Here is a 21,992-nt window from a genome sequence, read left to right on the forward strand (position 1 = left end):
ACAATGGTCAAAATGCAATGCAACAATAAAAATAAATAAATAAATATGACTGCTTACAATGGTCAAAATGCAATGCAAGAATAAAATTAAATAAATATTACTTCCCTTACAATGGTCAAAATGCAATGCAACAATAAAAATAAATAAATACATATGACTTCCCTTACAATGGTCAAAATGCAATGCAACAATAAAAATAAATAAATAAATATGACTGCTTACAATGGTCAAAATGCAATGCAAGAATAAAATTAAATAAATATTACTTCCCTTACAATGGTCAAAATGCAATGCAACAATAAAAATAAATAAATAAATATGACTGCTTACAATGGTCAAAATGCAATGCAACAATAAAAATAAATAAATATTACTTCCCTTACAATGGTCAAAATGCAATGCAACAATAAAAATAAATAAATAAATATGACTTCTCTTACAAGGGTCAAAATGCAATGCAACAATAAAATTAAATAAATATTACTTCCCTTACAATGGTCAAAATGCAATGCAACAATAAAAATAAATAAATAAATATGACTGCTTACAATGGTCAAAATGCAATGCAACAATAAAAATAAATAAATATGACTTCCCTTACAATGGTCAAAATGCAATGCAACAATAAAAATAAATAAATATTACTTCCCTTACAATGGTCAAAATGCAATGCAACAATAAAAATAAATAAATAAATATGACCGCTTACAATGGTCAAAATGCAATGCAACAATAAAAATAAATAAATATTACTTCCCTTACAATGGTCAAAATGCAATGCAACAATAAAAATAAATAAATATTACTTCCCTTACAATGGTCAAAATGCAATGCAACAATAAAAATAAATAAATATTACTTCCCTTACAATGGTCAAAATGCAATGCAACAATAAAAATAAATAAATATTACTTCCCTTACAATGGTCAAAATGCAATGCAACAATAAAAATAAATAAATAAATATGACCGCTTACAATGGTCAAAATGCAATGCAACAATAAAAATAAATAAATAAATATGACTTCCCTTACAATGGTCAAAATGCAATGCAACAATAAAAATAAATAAATATTACTTCCCTTACAATGGTCAAAATGCAATGCAACAATAAAAATAAATAAATATTACTTCCCTTACAATGGTCAAAATGCAATGCAACAATAAAAATAAATAAATAAATATGACCGCTTACAATGGTCAAAATGCCATGGAAGAATAAAAATAAATAAATTTATGTGACTTCCCTTACAAGAATCAAAATGCAATGGAAGAATATAAATAAATAAATAAATAAATATGACTTCTCTTACAAGGAAATTCACCACAGGAGGACATCAGACCCATTAAGCCTTGCAATGGTTGCCAACCTGTGGTTTAAAAAAAAAGTCTTTCGTATTACTCAGGCCGGGGTTCAAACCGACAGACCTCCCAGACTCAGAGCGGACACACAAACCATTAATGACATCACCGAGTCTGGTTACTGAAACAGCGCTCTGAACCTTCATGTGCTGGATTATTATTATATGATAATCAGAATTTACTATATCAGGCACCGATTTATTTTATATTTATTTTCGGGAGAATTTGAGTTCGGGGCATCGTCAGTAGCATTTTAGTTCCCATTCAAATTTTCCCTGCAGGCATTAAAAGTCAACCTTAACGGATGGATCAGCATCACCTGAGGCTCCCATTGGGCCATCCCTAAAGGTTAATATTGAGCAAGCTGGGTTATTTACAGGAATATAACAACTATAGGGATATGGTTATTTCTCGTGACACCATAGCTCGATTTCCAGAAACTTCGACTCCAATTTATTTATCTACTACTGCTTTCAGCTGGATTTAAACCCACACCCTCAAGGATGACACCCCAAGGGCCTCACCACTAGGTCACACCATACTGAAGATGGCATGTAGTGGAAAGAGCAAAAAGTACACGATTATTTAATTATATGACAAGTCCTTCAGTATGTGGACAGAGGTTACTCTGGAGTAGTTTCTCACCTGTGAGTCTGCCTTATTTCCACAACCCACATGGCTGGCCAGCTGGAGAGTGTATTTGCTTGACTGATAGCTGATGGCCCAGCTGGAGAGGGCTGTACCACTCTGTGTGATGGCTCGCTGGAACAGGCCTATCAGAGAAGGGGACAGTGTGAAAGAGGGACATGGTTCCGTACAGGCTACCATCAGAGAAAGCTACTCAATGCACATGTCTCTAAGTGGCCTTGTGGTGTTACAAAGTTCAAAACAACAAGTCACACGTGTTGAAAGATTAGTATAATGAATGCAGTGAAAGGTAGGCAAGTAGATAGACACAGATATCTCCAAGCACAACAGGCCCTAATAGTTGAGGCAGCAAACAAACATGTGATGATTTGCTGTGAACGCATGAGTGTGAGTTTACATAAGCAATATAACCAATCAGAATTCATGGATAGATTAACACATTGTTGTGACATTCGTGTGAAAGGTAATACGTAGGAGCGGATTTATTGAAGTATTCACGGTGCCAGGAAAAGCAGCTCAATGAACACAGATGGCTTCCAGTAACAATAGGCTTAGACAGATACTTAGCAAGCTGGGTTTATGATGAAGGTTATGGCTGCTTTCATGCCTAATCAATTATAATACCCATTGTGTTAGATGATATTGCATTATATTATGGTCCTTATGTGTTTCGGTCTCTGCCTCTATCCTCCCCCCCACCACTCACTACCCCACCCCATCACTCTGTCTTTGTGTGTGTGGGTATGTGTGTGTGTGTGTGTGTGTGTGTGTGTGTGTGTGTGTGTGTGTCCGTAGCTCTCTCCATATCTTTCTCCATCCTTCTCCCTCCCCCTCCAACACCTTCAGTGTGTGTGTGTGTGTGTGTCCGTAGCTCTCTCCATATCTTTCTCCATCCTTCTCCCCCCCCCCCCCCCCCCTCCAACACCTTCAGTGTGTGTCTCTGTGTGTGTGTCTGTGTGTGTGTGTGTGTCTGTGTGTGTGTCTGCATGTGTGTGTGTGTGTGTGTGTGTGTGTGTGTGTGTGTGTCTGTGTGTCTGTGTGTGTGTGTGTGTCTGTAGCTCTCTCCATATCTTTCTCCATCCTTCTCCCTCCCCCTCCAACCCCCTCAGTGTGTGTGTGTGTGTGCATGTGTGTAATCCCACTCCACCCCTTCTTCTCTGTCTCTGTGTTTCTCTCTCTTCCTCTCTCTTCCTCTCTCCCCATATCTCTCCACCTCCCCTTCAGTGTGTGTGTGTGTGTGTGTGTGTGTGTGTGTGTATCCCACTCCACCCCATATTCTCGGTCTCTGTGTTTCTCTCTCTTCCCTCTCTCTCCCACCATATCTCTCTGCCTCTACCCCCCCTCCCCTTCAGTGTGTGTGTGTGTTTGTTTGTGTATCCCACTGCACCTCTTCTTCTGTGTCTATGTGTCTCTGTCTCTGTCTCTGTCTCTGTCTCTCTCTCTCTCTCTCTCTCTCTGTCGCCCCCTGCAGGCCGTTTGTGGTGGGCGTGGCGTCATGGCGGCTGTGAGCAACTGCTCTGTGTTGTCGTGAGTTCTTTGTGAGTTTTCCTCCTCTCCTGCCCTACCCTGCCCCCCCCTCCCTCTCCTTCCTATCCTGTGTACTTTGGCATTTTGTTTTCATCCGTTCTACACCTTTGTCTTCGAGAGAGAGAGAGGATTGAGAGCGGGCCCATTTTGGGTGCGGCCTACTGGCTTCGACGGCGTTTTGTAAGCCATTTTTGTGCTTATAATGCACGTTTATTACTTACTTTAGTTCGATTATTTAGGTTTGATACCTTCTTGTCCGGTTCGGACAAGTGGGGGGTGTTGAATTCGCTGGTATGGCGAATGCACGCTCTCGGTTAGAGGCGTTCGATAGCCTAACGAGAAAGCATGCATTTGTGTGTGTTCCACCAGAAGGAGTCCTCACTGAGGATGTGGTACTCGCAGTGGGGAAAATAATCGGGTGCGAACATGTCCGAGCTGCCTCACGAATGAATCAAAAAGTTGTTATTTTCCTGTCCGAAGAAAACTTTGTTCACGACGTCGTGAGTGCAGGTTTAACCACAGAAGGTGGTGTTTTTATGTTAGCGTCCCCCATGGATACTCCAGCGATGAAAATCGTTGTATCAAACGTACCACCATTTATATCAAACGACAAACTAATGTCAGTCCTTTCTCGTTATGGAACAGCTGTGTCGAGAATGTCCATGATCCCTCTGAAGAGCCGAGACGAGAGGATAAAACACGTTATGAGTTTCCGTCGCCAAGTTTACATGGTACTTCCCGATCGTGGTGATGATACAGGGTTAAATATTTCATTTAAAGTAAAATCCGACGATCGGGAGTATCAAATGTACGCTTCGTCAGCCTCACTAACGTGTTTTCACTGTGGAGCCTTTGGTCACGTTAAACGTTTTTGTCCCAAGGTTTCGTGTTCAAAGTGTGGGGAAAATGGCCACGCATACACCGATTGTAAAATGATAATACTCGTGTTCCTATTCAACCGACTGGAGTTAATCCTGTGAGTTTACCGGTTCCTGCTGTTCCCTCCTGCAGTGAGACGAACAATAGCAGCATCGATGCGCATATCCCGAGTCTAGAAAACGATCGCACTTCACTTCCTGTCACAGAAACCGAAGCGACCCCAACTCGCACAACCTTTGCTGCGATTCCCTCATGTAGTGAAGGAATGGAGGAGGACCCTATTATTGGTTCTAAAAAACGAAGGGCGTCGGTTGATAATTTTTCTACCAGTAATCCAAAAAAGGTGGTATTGGAGAAGGCCAGTGTAGCTGAACACACACCTCAATGTGTTCCTCATGCTTCCATCGGGTTTGAAAAAAAGGATGGTGAATCGGGTGCTGCAATTGAGGATAATATGTCTGAAAGTTTGTGTACAAACTCTGTGGACGCAAATTGCTATATGGGTGAAATAAGTTGCAACGCTGAATACGTTGATAAACCCTCGAACGAACCATTACGATCATTGACATCAGTCACTGTGAACGAGCAGACAGTGACTGACTCATCCCTCTGCAGTGCTGCTCTACCGATGCAGATTCAAAACTGTGTCACCGAGTCGCTCATCGATTCGGTAGATTGTGCTCCACAAGAGGATGAAACCGAGGCTTCAACTTCTGACGAGCACAAATATCACCATGGCATCGTGGATTGCACAGTGGAGCTCTCCAGCGAATCCCCAGAGATACTGACAATTCCCATAGTGACCACGGAGGCTGACATCCTCGATCCTGGAGGGACCTTGTCAGACTTGTCGGAATCTGATGAGGATGAGGAGGTGCCTGAGTTGTCTCAGTCTCAGTTGAGTCAGCCAATGATATCTCCTCAACTCGTACTCTCCTTTCTGAATGAAACCTACAGACAGCGAAATGTAGTTATCAGGGATACATTTCCTGATTTAGGTTCATTTATTCAATCAGCAAAGGAAATAACAAGAAAGGGCAAAGAATTTCCACTAACAAGGTCACAATTTCACCGACTCAGGAAATTTATTACAAAAGCCAGTCTTGAGATTTCGCAACACCCAATCAAACCTTTTGATAAGGAATGAAGCAAATTACCTTTGGCACCTTGAACATTAACGGTGGAGGTGCAAACCCAAACCGCCAAGCTCAAGTGCAAAGTTTGTTTCGGCGCAAAAATGTCGATGTACTTTTACTGCAGGAAACGCACATCACCAAAAACGTAGAATATGATTGGTGTCGCGTTTTTGGGGGACAGTGCTTTTTTAGCAACCTGTCTTCCTTTTCGGCAGGTGTTGCTTTCGTACTTCGACCAGGGCTAGTACCTGAGTCAATCCTCTTCCAGGAGATTGTTAAAGGCCGATTCAGCTCTCTTGAACTGGAGGTTAATAATTTCCATTTCACATTATTCAATGTGTACGCACCAAGTGAGAGCACAGAATGGAAAGCTTTCTTTGCGTCTGTGATTAATCACCTGCAGACAGTTGATCTAAACCAATGTGTGTGTATCGGGGGTGATTTTAACTGTACCTTTGAACCTGTAATGGACAGGAACTCGGCAGAACCTCATCCCGAATCATGTATTGATTTATCCCTTTTCCTTTCTCGGGTGGGTTTGCTAGATGTATGGAGGGTACTTTTTCCCAATGAACCTCAGTTCACCTGGAGCCGCATCACCAGAGGAAGAGTGTCCTTTGCGAGACTCGACCGATGGTATATAAACTCACCTTTTAGAAACGCTATAGTCTCTCCAGATTATTTTCCGTCAATATTCTCAGACCATCATTTAGTAACCATGGGGTTTCTTTTTCCTCAGTCAATAAATAAAAGTGCATACTGGAAATTTAATACCAGTCTTCTAGAAGATGGTCTATTTAAAGAAGCCTTCCAAGTTTTCTGGGCTAATCAAATCCAAAGAAAGGCCTCTTTTTCTTCAGTTAATCTTTGGTGGGACAATACGAAAGCCCAGATTCGGGTGTTTTGTCAACAGTTTAGAGCAAACATTACAAATGTTAAGAATATAACAATGACTTGTTTGGAAGCTGACATTGTACAGCTCGAAGGTAAACTTGCTAAAAAGAATAATGCAAGAAACTTCCAGTTATTACTAGAAAAGAAGACTCAGCTGAGAGAGTTAATCCAGGAGAAAGCAGCAGGGTTGTTGCTCAGACTAAGGGTTAAGAACTTAAAGGTTTTAGATACCCCTAGTAAAGCTTTTTTTCGTCTGGACTCTGTCAGTAAAGCACCCAAGAACATTTTTTCTGTAATTAATCCTGGCGGAGCTGTCGTTGTAAATCCCAGAGACAGACGGTTATGTGTTCAGGACTTCTTTTCCAAACTGTTTTCAAAACAGGTTGTTTGTGATGAAACAATGAGACTTTTAACCTCTCACCTATCCTCGTTAACCGAGTCCCAGCGGCTGGATATGGACTCGCCAATTACGCTCGAGGAGTTAACGCAAGCCCTGGCTGGAATGGACTCGGGAAGAGCCCCTGGAATCGATGGTCTGCCGGCTGAATTTTATGTGGAATTTTGGGAACTATTAGGTCCAGAACTGATGCATGTTCTTGAATCATCACTGACTCATGGAGAATTGCCTTTAAGTTTGAGAAGAGCGGTGATGTCCCTTCTTCCAAAGGCTGGTGATTTGCGACAAATGAAGAATTGGAGACCTGTTTCTCTACTATGCACTGATTATAAAATCCTTTCAAATGTTCTGGCGAATCGAGCTAAAAGGGTAATTTGCGATTTGGTTCACCCTGATCAGAGTTATTGTATTCCAGATAGATCTATGTATGATAACATATTTTTCATTAGAGATCTCATAGATGGCAACTGTGTGCAGAATGACTTTGGTATAATTTTTCTTGATTTAGAAAAGGCTTTTGATAGCATCGATCATGTCTTTTTGAATCATGTGCTTGAAGCCTGTGGATTTGGAGATAATTTCAGAACTTATATTGCTTTATTGTACAACAATATATTCAGTTTAGTTAAGGTGAACAATGAGCTTTGTTCTCCCATACAGGTTCAAAGGGGGTTAAGGCAAGGTTGCCCCGTCTCCGGCTTACTGTTCACCCTTGTAATGGAATCACTTCTCGTGTTACTAAGGAATAACGTTTCTGGAATGAGTATATCTCCTGATCATCCTCCAGTTGTCGTATCGGCGTATGCTGATGATGTTGCAATCATTGTTAAAAACAATAACGACATTGCAGCTCTGGCTAAGTGCCTACATTTGTTTGGTTTAGCTTCCTCGTTGAAGTGCAACTGGGAAAAGAGCAAAGCGCTATGGGTTCCCTCTGTCAGGGACAGTGCATCTAGAATGGCGCAAGACCCGCCAATACACCTTCCTGCAAGTTTAAAGTAGGTGGATGGAGGTGTTCGCTATCTTGGAGTGTTCCTTGGATCCCCACAGTACGGCCAGAAAAACTGGGAAGGTGTCGCTGAACGCGTAAAAAAGAGATTGAGTAGATGGAGGAGAGCCCTGCCTCACCTTTCGTATAAGGGCCGAGTTTTGGTAGTCAAGAACCTCGTCGCCTCCTTCTTGTGGCACAGATTCATCTGCCTGCAACCACCAGAAGGCTTGGTGAAGGAAGTGCAAAGGCAACTGTTGGAGTTCTTTTGGGGAGGGCATCACTGGTTACGGCCAAACGTTGTATGCCGTCCATTGGCCGAGGGTGGCCAGAGTATGGTCGCCATCAGGAGCCGCATAATGGCCTTTCGGCTATGCACTGTGCAAAAACTTTTGGTGAAAGAACAATTACCAAACCATGTTTTGGCCACCCACATTTTGCGGCAAGCTGGCGGGCTGGGATATGGCCGCAAATGTTTCTTGGTCCTGCTTCAACAAGTTGACACATCTCCTCTTCCTGTTTTTTATCAGAGTGTATTGAATGCTTGGCAGAACCTCACAGTGTGCCGTCAAGAAGACAACTACGACATCCATATGTTTGCACAAGAGCCTTTGTTCTGCAATCGGCTTTTCCCAAACATACCCAAAAGTAGGGACCTCTGCCAGCATTTCATAATTGCCGGCATCACAAAAGTATGGCACCTCCGGCAAGTTTCAGGTTGCGGGTGGAAATCAGCTCGAGAAGTAGCCGAGCTAGCAGGAATTCGGTCCGAAAGAGTGACTGCAAAAGTGTTGAGAGAGTTGATACGAATAGGGGTACGGCTGAGAGTATGCTGGTCCCACGAGCTCGAATCATTGCACGATGAGTGGGTTTTTCCTGGGTTACTGGTGCACTTCAAGTTGGAAGACTTACCCCCGGTTAGCATGGGGATAAGCCCCTTTCAAGAGACTAGCAGTAAAGAGCTATACAAGTCATGTGTCAAGTTACTGCTGGGGGATACGCCGCTAAATGGAATAATCCGGTGGAAGAGACTGTTGCCTGTGGGACCCCCCTCTGAACCTGTATGGAACTCCATGTATAGCAAGCTCATAAGTAAAAGATCTGGTGATCTCCAATGGAGACTGATCCACTGGATAGTCCCCTCCAATAAGTTAATCAACCATTTCTCTCCTACATCCACATGTTGCCCATTCTGCATATGTACGGAGGACGTGTTCCACGCCTTCATTAATTGTGTGAGATTGGTTCCTTTGTTTCGGTGGTTTAATCTTGTGGCACACAGAATGAAGGTTGTTTTCTCGTTGCGTTCTTTTATTTTCGGCTTTAATGCCAAGTCAAGCAAGGAAAATATGTTAATGAGGTTTCTTGTCGCAACAGCCAAGCTGGCAATATATCTCTCAAGAAGGGAGAAATTGAACGGTAAACCTGCCGGGGAATGCAATGTAATGTTGTTTTTCAATGCCCTCGTGTCAGCAAGACTTAAACTAGAGTTTTGTTTCTATAAGGATGCAAACAATCTTGATGAATTCACCAATACTTGGTGTCATGAAGGGTTGTGTGAGGTTCGTGAGAACCAACTGGTAATATTTTTGTAGGTTGTATAAAGTTAATGGTTTATTTTGGCAAATTGTGTGCCGTGATACTTCTGTAACCTTTTCGTTTCATTGCTTTTTCATGTATTTATGATTGGTGTGAAGATATAAATACATTTTTTTGTATTATTTTGATAATAAAAGGACTTCAAAAAGTCAACAAAAAAAAAGTCTCTCCTCTCTCCTCTCTCCTCTCTCCTCTCTCCTCTCTCCTCTCTCTCCTCTCCCTCCCAACATAATCCAATGGCTTGGCTGCTATGGGGATTTAAAAGCCCTTCACAGAATGCTAAGAAGAAAACAGCGTGGGAGAAAGAAAGGTCACTGTATCAAAGCAGCAAAAACGAAATGCTCCACAATTCCTGTACCACAATATGTTGCCAAACTGAAATGGCTCAATTTCCAAGATGAAATATAAATACAGAAACTACATCAACAGTATAAGTGCATGTGTGTGTGTAGTAGAGGTGTGTGCACCATGATACGACCAGAATTCAAGAGTTGTGACAATCTCACCGTTTTACTTCCGCCACCGAAAGTGGATGGAGGTTGTTTTTCACCCCTGTCTGTTTGTTTGTGAACAAGATATCTCAAAAGGTTGTGGACGGATGCGGACGAAATTTGGCGGAGAGGTTTGTTGTGTGACAAGAACGAAATGATTCGATTTTGTTGAAGATTGGGATCTGGATCTGGATCTGAGAATTTTAAAAAGTCATTCTTCACCATTGAGTGATGGGCCTAAAAACTATATATAGCAAGGTATCTCAAAAAGTTGTGGACGGATTCGGACAAACATTGGTGGACAGGTTGAGTGTGTGACGCGGACGAATCGATTCGATTTTGGTGAAGATCTGGATCCAAATCTGCATACGATAATTTTTAAAATCTCAAAGTGATTCTTCACCATTGAGTGATCGGGACAAAAGCGATATTTATCACGATATTTCAAAAAGTTGTGGACGAGTTATGAGTAAACTGCCGATTTGATTTTGGTTCAGGTCCGAATCCAGATCCGGCCCATCAGTGGATGCAAAACGTAAAATGTTCCGCTTGCCGGAGTTACACTCTCTACCGAGTGCCGTTGATCTAGTTTGGACTGTTTTTGCTCAAAATCCAGACTAAGTATATGCCATTCCACAATGACATCACATGATTTCATGAGATCAGATTAAATCACTTAGATTTCCATAGCTGTTGCCTTGTGGGTATTTTAACAATATGCAAATTAAATATCTACATTCTTACAGATTTCCTTCTTCAATAATTAATTTGACTTTCCTCATGGATGATAAATGGTATTGTGAGAGATACGAGCAGCCTCTTGAAAGTCACACGAAATGTCAACGATGATCTTTCACTTACCCTGCTCACATCCCCCACATTACCCGTTCACTTGTTCGTAACAACACAGCATATCAATTCAACCACAAACTCATTCAGCCCTCTCACTTGCTCGTGTTGATACTTCCTGGAAGTAAGTTTGGTACAAGCAAGCAACACTAAATATCTCCAGTCTTCATTGGATTATGGATAAAATGTGGCAAAAACAGTGCAATCTATATATATATATAAATAGTGGGGCGGCTTAGCCCAAATATTCAAAAGAATTGTGCATTTTGTGAAACAAGCACCAAATTTGGCACAAATGTACATTAATATGTTGCGAACATTTTCAGATATTGGGCCACTTGAAATTCCGTAATTTTTTTTTTCAAATTTTTTCAAATTTCGTAATTTCAAATTTTTCGGGTGACACCGTCACAATTTCGGTCTTCGAGGCCGGCCGATAGGCAAAGTGTGACCGGAAGGGACGAGGTTCTCCTGACCACGTGGCCCTCGATCTGGGAAGCGAGAGGTGTTCCATTAGTGGACGCGCCCCTCACGCCCGACTTTTGGGCGGCCCCGGCAGGCCGTTTGTTTTGACGTTCCGTGACAGGCCCCGCACCCCCACCTCCGGGCCGACCGGAAGCTTGTGCTGAGTACATCATACCTGAACAACTCAGTGAGGCAGAACACAGCAGTGCACACCAGGGTGACCCCTTCAGTGCATAAACCAATTAACCTGTCCACTGCAGGGCATATATAAATGAAGTTATTTTCTGCATATAATAATAATATAAGTTCAGTTCTATATAACAATTTCTGTTATCACCACTACCACTACAACTACCACTACTACAAGCTTTGTCTGGAATTTTGTGGACTAACAGACAAACAGACATACAGACAAGCTGGGATCAAAACATTACCTCCTTCCACCATTGAGTGTAGAGGTAAACATCATGGAAATTATATCATGCCCTAGATTTAATTCATGCTTACCCGTGTATTTGCTTCACTGGTTCACAAGGTCTTTTGCATACATGTAATTCAGACTCTCGTCTTCATTGCTGACCACACAATGTTCGCAACATATTAATGTACATTTGTGCCAAATTTGGTGCTTGTATCACAAAATGCACAATTCTTTTGAATATTTGGGCTAAGCCGCCCCACTATATCGGCCGGCCTCGAAGACCGAAATTGTGACGGTGTCACCCGAAAAATTTGAAATTACGAAATTTGAAAAAATTTGAAAAAAAAAATTACGGAATTTCAAGTGGCCCAATATCTGAAAATGTTCGCAACATATTAATGTACATTTGTGCCAAATTTGGTGCTTGTATCACAAAATGCACAACAGGTTTGCTATGCTGCTACACTAAAAACACAGTTTATGTGTGCGTGGGTGTGTGTGTGTGTGAGTATGTAATGTTACCGATAGACTCCTAAACGGAGAGGCTCACGTACTTGATATTTGGCACAGACATGGCCATTGAGCCTGGGACGAACATGGCTGACCTAAAAATTTATTTCATAATATGCTTTTACCATATTTTTATGTCAGCGCGAAATATTATGACCGGAATCTGACCGGTCGCAGAGCAGCGCGCTGATTCGCTCAGAGCGATCACGTGATGTTCCCTGCCGCCATTAACTCAGTGACGCGTTCGCACGTATTTCAGAGCGAAAAGCAATTGCCTTTTTTCACATTTAAGCGACGAACATTGCCATTTACACCACATAGGTTTTTTTCCCTTTCATCTTTAGATTCATATTTTTTGCCATAACGTAGCGCATTATGGCTCTCTCGAGCTCGAGTTAGCCAATCACCTGGGAGCATGAGGCCACGTTGGCCACGCCCACGAGAGGACGCAGAGTTGCAATCGATCGCTCAGAGCGATCACGTGATGTTCCTTGCCGCGCGACTATCTATAGATATCACTCAGATCCCTCACAATCGACCACCACCACCTCCTCTTGAAATACTAAATATCACTCAGATCCCTCACAATCGACCACCACCCCTCCTACAATACTAAATATCACCCAGATCCCTTGGAATCGACCACCACCTCCTCCTACAATACTAAATATCACCCAGATCCCTTGGAATCGACCACCACCTCCTCCTCCTGCAATACTAAATATCACTCAGATCCCTCACAATCGACCACCACCACCTCCTCCTGCAATACTAAATATCACTCAGATCCCTCACAATCGACCACCACCACCTCCTACAATACTAAATATCACTCAGATCCCTCACAATCGACCACCACCCCCTCCTACAATACTAAATATCACTCAGATCCCTCACAATCGACCACCACCCCCTCCTACAATACTAAATATCACCCAGATCCCTTGTAATCGACCACCACCCCCTCCTACAATACTAAATATCACCCAGATCCCTTGGAATCGACCACCACCCCCTCCTACAATACTAAATATCACCCAGATCCCTTGGAATCGACCACCACCTCCTCCTGCAATACTAAATATCACCCAGATCCCTTAGAATCGACCACCACCTCCTCTTACAATACTATATATCACTCAGATCCCTTGGAATCGACCACCACCCCCTCCTACAATACTAAATATCACCCAGATCCCTTGGAATCGACCACCACCTCCTCCTACAATACTATATATCACTCAGATCCCTTGGAATCGACCACCACCTCCTCCTGCAATACTAAATATCACCCAGATCCCTTGGAATCGACCACCACCCCTCCTACAATACTATATATCACTCAGATCCCTTGGAATCGACCACCACCCCCTCCTACAATACTATATATCACTCAGATCCCTTGGAATCGACCACCATCTCCTCCTACAATACTAAATATCACCCAGATCCCTTGGAATCGACCACCACCCCCTCCTACAATACTATATATCACTCAGATCCCTTGGAGTCGACCACCACCTCCTCCTGCAATCTATATATACTAGGGCGTGCCCGCACGTACGTGCTTGCCCGTACGTGCTTGCCCGTACGTGCGTGCAAAAAAACATGCGTGCAAACAACAACAAAAAAAAACTTTGAAACCACGTAGCAGTAACGACCACAGAACCCCCCCCCTCTATTTACATGAAATGGTTTGGTCCATTCGCAAAGCCAAAGCGAACGGCTTGCGAGTACGGTGAAACCACGTGGCAGTAACGACCACAGAACCCCCCCCCCCCCCTCTATTTACATGAAATGGTTTGGTCCATTCGCAAAGCCAAAGCGAACGGCTTGCGAGTACGGTGACCATACCTTGGGAACCACTTGTCCGATTAATTTCAAACCTTGAAAAGGCACATCCTCGGGTCCCCAGCAATATAGCTGGCAAGTTTCAAGTATATCGGACCAGTAGTTGTCGAGAAACAGCGGTCACAGACAAACACACACACACACACACAGACACACACACATACACACAGAGATTACTGGAATTATAGATAGATAAAACACAGTTTGTGTGTGTGTGTGTGTGTGTGTGTTTGTGTGTGTGTGTGTGTGTGTGTGTAATGTTACCGATAGACTCCTAAACGGAGAGGCTTACGTGCTTGATATTTGGCATAGACATGGCCATTGAGCCTGGGACGAACATGGCCGAACTCAAAATATTTGACGATCCATATTTTTTATTCATATTTACCTCAGCGCATTTCAGCGCACGGATTCAACGGAATCAGAGCAGGTGGGCGCTGATTCGCTCAGAGCGATCACGTGATGACGCTATGAACGCTATGAAACGCTATGACGCTATGAACGCTATGAAGCTATGAACGGTATGAACGATATGACACTATGAAAAAAAAAATCGCTATGACGCTATGAACGCGATGACGCTATGAACGCTATGACGCTATGAAGCTATGACCGCTATGAACGATATGACGCTATGAAAAAAAAAAATCGCTATGACGCTATGAACGCGATGACGCTATGAAGCTATGACCGCTATGAACGATATGACGCTATGAAAAAAAAAATCGCTATGACGCTATGAAACGCTATGAACGCTATGACGCTATGAACGCTATGACGCTATGAACGCTATGAAAAAAAAAATTCGCTCGCTTTACCAAGGGGCCCGCTCCCCCCCCCCGTTCCCCTCCCCTCCCGTTCCCCTCCCCTCCCCTCCCCCGCCCGGCAATGCAGGGTACTTCTGCTAGTAGACACTAATATACAAAGATAGAAAACACACACGAAGACACACACACACACACACACAAACATCAAATGCCCACACGAGGAGATACACACACACAAACATTAAACGTGCACATAAACACACACAAATCAACACAAATTGCACACACAAATGTCAAACGCGCACATGAACACACACACAAACAAACACAAATGAACACACACGAACAAACACACACGAACAAACACACACGAACAAACACACACGAACAAACACACACAAAGACACACAAATACAGACACACACACCCACACAGACACACACACACACACACACACAAACACAGACACAAACACAGACACGCACACACGAGCAAACACACACACAAACACAGACACCCACACAAACAGACACGCACACGAACAAACACACACAAAAACACACACGAGCAAACACACACACCCACACACACACACCAACATACCCACACAAACACAGACACACACACAAACGTCAAGCGCACACAAGAACACACACACACACAAACGTCAAGTGCACACAAGAACACACACACACACACACACACACACACACACACACACACACACACACACACACAAACGTCAAGCGCACACAAGAACACACACACACACACACAAACGTCAAGCGCGCACAAGAACACACACACACACACACAAACGTCAAGCGCACACAAGAACACACACACACACACACACACAAACGTCAAGCGCACACAAGAACACCCACGCACACACACAAACGTCAAGTGCACACAAGAACACACACACACACACAAACGTCAAGTGCGCACAAGAACACACACACACAAACGTCAAGCGCGCACAAGAACACACACGCACAAATGTGAAATGCGCACATGAAAACACACAAACACACAAAAACACGCACACAAAAACACATGAAAACACACACACACACACACACACACACACACACACACACACACACACACACACACACACACACACACACAAACAAACACACAAACAATGCTTGAACACAAAAAGTCGATGCCTCATGTGATGGGTTGTGGCAGAAAGTTTCTCATTTATTATGTGACACGAATCTCCAGGCACGAAAGGCTAATCTCCTGATGCAGTTTTTGCAGGTGCTGACACGACAGCCACGTCTCTTCACAGAGCAGCAATTACCAGCAATGATGAAAAGCTGCTTTTGTGAAGCCAATGTAACGGCTTTAAATTCCTCTAACTTTTATTTCAAAATTATCATTGGCTTTGTGTGTTCCGCTTGAAAGTGGGTTTTATATATACGGTCGAGGCTCATGGAACAGCTGCAACATAATGGAATGGAACAAAATGGAAAGGTGGAAACGACAGCAGAGTAGAAGTGAGAGCGGGATCTAGGGGATATAGATGGGATAAGGATACATGGGGTGAACAAGCTGCACACAGGGCTGAATGAAACAGCAAGTAGAGGAAGGATAAATCAAGGATGAAACAGAAAAGGAACAAGTACAGATACATTCAAAGTACACCGCCCCCATGCCAAATAAATAAATAGCATCCTCCAGCGCGGCTCCAGTACACCGGCCCCATGCTTTCGGTGCCCGGCGATACCGCTGTGGAGTACAAAGAGTGACGGGATTGGGAGGGAGAGGTGTACAATCATTGATTGATTTATGTAATTAAAATAAATAAATAACAATCGTAAAATAATAATTTATTAATCAATTGGCTAATAGCATACATACCTCAACTACCAGTGGTTCACCCGAAGCTGAAATTTTGAAAATTAATTAAACAAGTCATTAATCGAAAAAAAATCAATCAATTGATTAATCAATAAATATATAATAAATCAATAAATTGATTAATCAATGCATCAAAAATATCCTTTATAGCCATATCACTTGGCCCTGAATGGGTTTCTCTCATCTCCTCTTCCTGTTCAGGCTGGAGTTCCCCAAGGCAGTGTTCTGGGCCCTGTGCTTTTTCTGGTCTTCATCAATGATCTCGCTGACTCTCTTGAAAATCCTCTCTATCTCTTTGCTGATGACTCTACTCTCTGTCGTTCCATTCCTCATCCCTCAGATCGGCAGTCGGCAGCCTCCTCACACTCTGCAGACCTGGACAAAATCACAGACTGGGCAAACAAGTGGAACATGTCTTTCAATCCTGACAAATCTCACACTCTTACGATGTCTCTCCGAAAAGACCGACTGGACAACCCTCCCATCCACTTTCTGAATAATCCTCTCCAAGAAGTTCTGTCACTCAAGCTTTTGGGTCTCACTATCTGCTATGATCTTTCCTGGGAAAACCACATTTCAAATCTGGCCTCCAAAGCCAGTCGCCGACTGGGCATCCTCCGTCGTGCGAAGTCCTTCCTTGGCACACCTGAGCTCCTCACCACATACAAGGCTTTCATCCGCAGCTCAATGGAATACTGCTATCCTCTCTGGGCTGGTGCTCCTGCCTCACACCTAGCTCGTCTTCACGCTGTCGAAACCAGAGCGTTCAGAATCATTGGAATCTCCCGCGATGAAGCTAACTCCGAGGGCCTTTCACTCACTCACCGCAGGCAGGTTGGTGGTCTTTCCGTCTTCTACCGACTCCTCTCTGGCCTTGCCCCCCTAGCTCTCTCTGGGCTCTGTCCCCCAAATATTCCTACAGGTCGCACAAGATCTGCCTGCAACCCTCTTATGGTTAAACTGCCAAAATCAAGACTCTCTGCTCACCTTCACTCCTTCATTCCTCTTTTCTCTCGCATCTGGAACAAACTCCCTCACTCTCTTCAATCCCACTCCTCCCTCCAGGTCTTTAAAACAGCTGTTCACCACCATCTCTTATCTTCCCCCATCCAAAACCTTGATCTTTTCTACCCCCGCTAATTTCACCCCAAATCCACTTTTTTGAAATACCAACTTCTTTCCTGGAAGTCCTTGGTGTCCTTGTGTTTTATACTTCTCCCTACCCACGCCTCCTCCCCCCCCCAAGCCCTCTCCCTCCCACACATCTCCCGATGTCCCTGCTCTCAAATGTTGTATTTGTGTGCTTCCCCTTCTCTCCCCATCTTGTCTACCGCTACCTCTTTTTATATATTTTGTTTGTCTGTTTGATTTGTTTGTGTGATAAATGTTAGCTCTTTCACGAGCCTCAATTCTGTATTAAAAAAAAACAAACAAGTACAGATACATTCAAAGTACACCGCCCCCATGCCAAATAATTAAATATCCTACAGCCCGCGGCATTGCCGGGGCGACCCTGGCGCCCGGCAATACTGCAGTGCAGCTCATAGAGGCTGCATTGGGAGGGAGAGGTGTATACTAATTTATTGATTAATTAAATAATATTAATATAATAATATTATATTAATATTAATTATATTATAATATAATATTATTAATTATATAATATTAATTATTAATAATATTAATTCTAATAATATTAGTATAATTAAAATCAATAAAAGATTATCACAAAATATTTTCTTAATCAATTGGCCAATAGCATAACTAAACCACTCGTGCTTCATGCGAAGATGTATCTTTTAGAAATTTAATTAAATAAGTCATTTATAAAAAATTCAATAATTTATCAATTAATCAATAAATCATTAATCGATTAAATGATTAATCAATAAATCAAAAATATCCTTGATAGCCACATCACTTGGTCACTGTCATGTCAAAATATTATCTTCCCAGCTCAAAAGGTGCCTGAGATATTGGCCAAATGAGAAAGAAAATAAATAAATGATTAATAATGAAAAAAAAAAAAAATTATGGGAAAATTATTAAATTATTAATAAATTGGCTAATACAATAACTAAACCACCACCGTTTCATCCGAATCTGTAACTTTTGAAAAAGTAATTTTTATTAATCGAATAATTAAATAATTAATTGATTAATCAATAAATCAAAAATCCCCTTTATAGCCAAATCACTTGGTGATTGTCATGTGCAATTATCAGCTTCCTACCTCAAAAGGTGCCTGAGATATTGCCCAGATTAGAAAGGAAATAAATAAGTACTTAATTAATCGATAATAATTAAGTAATTAATCAAAAAACAAAATAATACAGTTTTTGCCAAAGCACATGCTCACTATTGTGGCAAAATTTCAGCTCCTAGCTCGAAGAATTGCTGAGATATCACCTGGACAAACAAGAAAGAAAAAATAAAGAAAACAAACGAAGAAAGAAAGAAACCGGAGTGAAACTGAGTACATACTCCCTTTCAGCGAGCGTCATTGCCAGGCCCCCTTTGTTGCCCGGCCATGACGTCATGCAGCGCCTGGAGATGGAATAGGAAAGGAGTGGTGTACAACAAACCAACCGACAACTAACACCTAGAAAGAGGTGAGGGAGATGGGGAGGAAATCACAATAACCTGAAAAAAGCAGTGCTTGGAAATGGGGTCATTTAGGCTTATAAGAGATAACAAGTATGGATGGGAGATGACCTGAGGTAGTGGTGAACAGCTGTCTTGAAGCCCTGGGAGAGAAGAATGGGACTGAATAGTATTACAAGTCATAAATCATAAAAGAGGGGGTTTAACCCATTCATAGGTTCTTCGCAACTCAGTCCAAAGAAGAGCCACAAAAATAATACAAGGTTGCAGGGACATCACATACAGTGGAGTAACATCTCGGTTGGAGTCTAGATGAGAGATCTCACCGAATCCAAATGTACGAGATCCTAGACAAAATGTTGATGATTATGAAACAAACAAGTTATTCAACTTTATTCAAAACCCCACAACACGACACAACCTCAAACTCCATACGATGAGATACACGACAAGTAAACGGCAACAGTGGTTCAGCCAAAGAATAATGAACGCGTGGTATATTCTTACAGCAGATGTCATCCATGAAGACTCAACAAACTCAATCAAAACTAGAACGCCACTCAGTAGAGCACATACTCCCGCCGTCGGTCCAGTTGGAACAAGCATTCTGAGTATTGCGCTGCAATACATGTCCCCTACCAAAGTTCAAAGTGCCATAACTTTGTCAAAAATGATCGAATATGTAAATTTATGCACGGTTGATGCTGGTTTTCAAACTTGATCTGAGGTATGCTGAGACACATGTGTGTCATGCCTCGCCTCGTTGATAAGCCCGCAAAGTCGCTCCGTGGAGCGGCCTGCACGTATTGCACTGTGTGAATTATATAATTACCAACTCATGGTCTGAGGTACTAGCGATTCAAGAGATATCCATTTTTTAAATATTTTCGTTTAATTAACGGTGTGTACCATCCCTATATAACCATACATAACCTGGATTAAGTAGTAGTAGGAGTAATAATAAGTAGGAGTAATATAACCAAATAAGTCCCCTCCGGTGACCTATTTTCCCGGTGTGTACCCCGATTTAGAATAGGTGCACTGTATCCCTGCACATCGTAAGAGGTGACTAAAGGGTTGGCGTCAGGAAGGGCATCCGGCCATAAAAACATTGCCTCAAAAATGAAAGCATGATTATTGTCATGGGGCCCACAAAGCTAACCCCCACTCCAGTGGGGAAAATGGCCTTAAAACGATCATTCATTCATTCATTCAATTAACGATATCTGCCAAACCACGTGACCTATCGCAAATTCCAAAAGGACATTTTAGTAGACTGACATGCTGAACAGATCTGTGAAGTTTCCGCTCGATTGGATAAAAATGAGGGAGGAGCTAGGTTTTAAAGGTTAATGCTTAAAAACGTCATAACTCTGAAATCATGTGACGCAAGACGTCATGCCCGCTGACTTTTTTGTTCGTCATGGGTATGCGATTCTGCCTGCAAAGTTTGGCCTCGATCTGTTCAGCCGTTGCAGAGAAAAAGGGGTTTTCGTGTTTTCACGAAAAACAATATGGCGACCGAACCACGTGACCTGTGGCGTCATAATTACCATTAAAATATTCTACAAACCGAGTCCCCCCTACGATGAAAATGTGATCTCAATCGGTCCTATTATTGCAGAGAAAATCTTTTTTTAAAGGAAATTTAAACTTAAAATGGCACTGAGTTAAGGATCATCAGAATTATCAGAATTCCCAAAGTTCAAAGTGCCATAACTTTGTCAAAAATGATCGAAACGTCGTGAAGTTCGAACTTAATCTGTAACTTATCATGAGGAAACCATATTCCAAGTTTGAAATCATTAGCATTAAGCGTTTAGAAAAAAAGTCCGGAAAGCTGTTCTTTGCGTGACGGACTGACAGACTGACGGACAGACAGACGGAGGGCGGCATGCAAACCTATAGTCCCCTCCGGTGTACTTACTTTTTCCACACGCGAAATTTGCATTTATGTTTATTTAAATTATACAATGGACTACAAAATGTGAATGTTTCATGATATTTGTTATATTATCACCTTTATCTATCAATAGTGTTGAAATGAAGATCAAATAGCTGTATGTTGAAATATGTTGAAAAAGTCAAAACTTTACATGGGGTGTACTTACTTTTTCACGTGACTGTATGTCAAAAAAATATTTAGTTACTGATCTTTTAATATAAAACCAAATGTGCTATAATGGAAGATACTGAAACATGTTGTAATTTTCCCCTCTAAACCTCATTCATCCCTCAATTAAGTTCTGACACAACCCACGTGCCCTGTTTCATCATCTCATCATGTCAATCATCTTCATTTTTCTTGGCTTCAGCCTGTTTCAATGCACATTCCTTGCTACACCCTCCATTTGTTCCTCTCTGTTACCCGATTAGACATTCTTCATTTCATATACGGTGTCCTGAATTTCCTTGAACCATTTCCAACAGCAATGATAATCTAGAAAGCATCTCAGAATGCAAAGCCGGTCCGCGTCCGCTTTGCCCTCAAACTAAACTTGACGAAAATGACAGTTCAAAAAACATTGTATGTTGTATTCGTTTGTGTTCTCCAAATTCTCATAACTAGCAAGTTGCCCATGCTCGCACGGGATTCTAGACGGGGCAGGGATGAAGGCGGCAAAAATGCAAATGGCATCTTCTGTCATCGAGCCGGGAAGCTGGGAGCAACAATTCACATTTATTGCTACATCTGATGCAACGTAAATGCTCTAATGGAGACGAGGTGCTCCA

At 42.2% G+C, this 21,992-nt stretch overlaps 1 protein-coding gene across 2 annotated transcripts in view; it reads right to left on the minus strand.

The window, feature by feature from the left end:
* The window catches only part of LOC137439023 (neuroligin-4, X-linked), a 330,588-nt gene that overhangs the window by 118,690 nt on the left and 189,906 nt on the right, over positions 1-21,992 (minus strand). For both annotated transcript variants that reach the window (XM_068134608.2, XM_068134607.2), the window contains one exon: positions 2,007-2,134. In XM_068134608.2, the coding sequence (XP_067990709.2) occupies positions 2,007-2,134 (128 nt within the window). The remainder of the gene's footprint in view (positions 1-2,006; positions 2,135-21,992) is intronic.

Source organism: Myxine glutinosa, chromosome 13 (genome assembly GCF_964187855.1).
Source record: "Myxine glutinosa chromosome 13, kmMyxGlut1.1, whole genome shotgun sequence".
NCBI lineage: Eukaryota > Metazoa > Chordata > Myxini > Myxiniformes > Myxinidae > Myxine > Myxine glutinosa.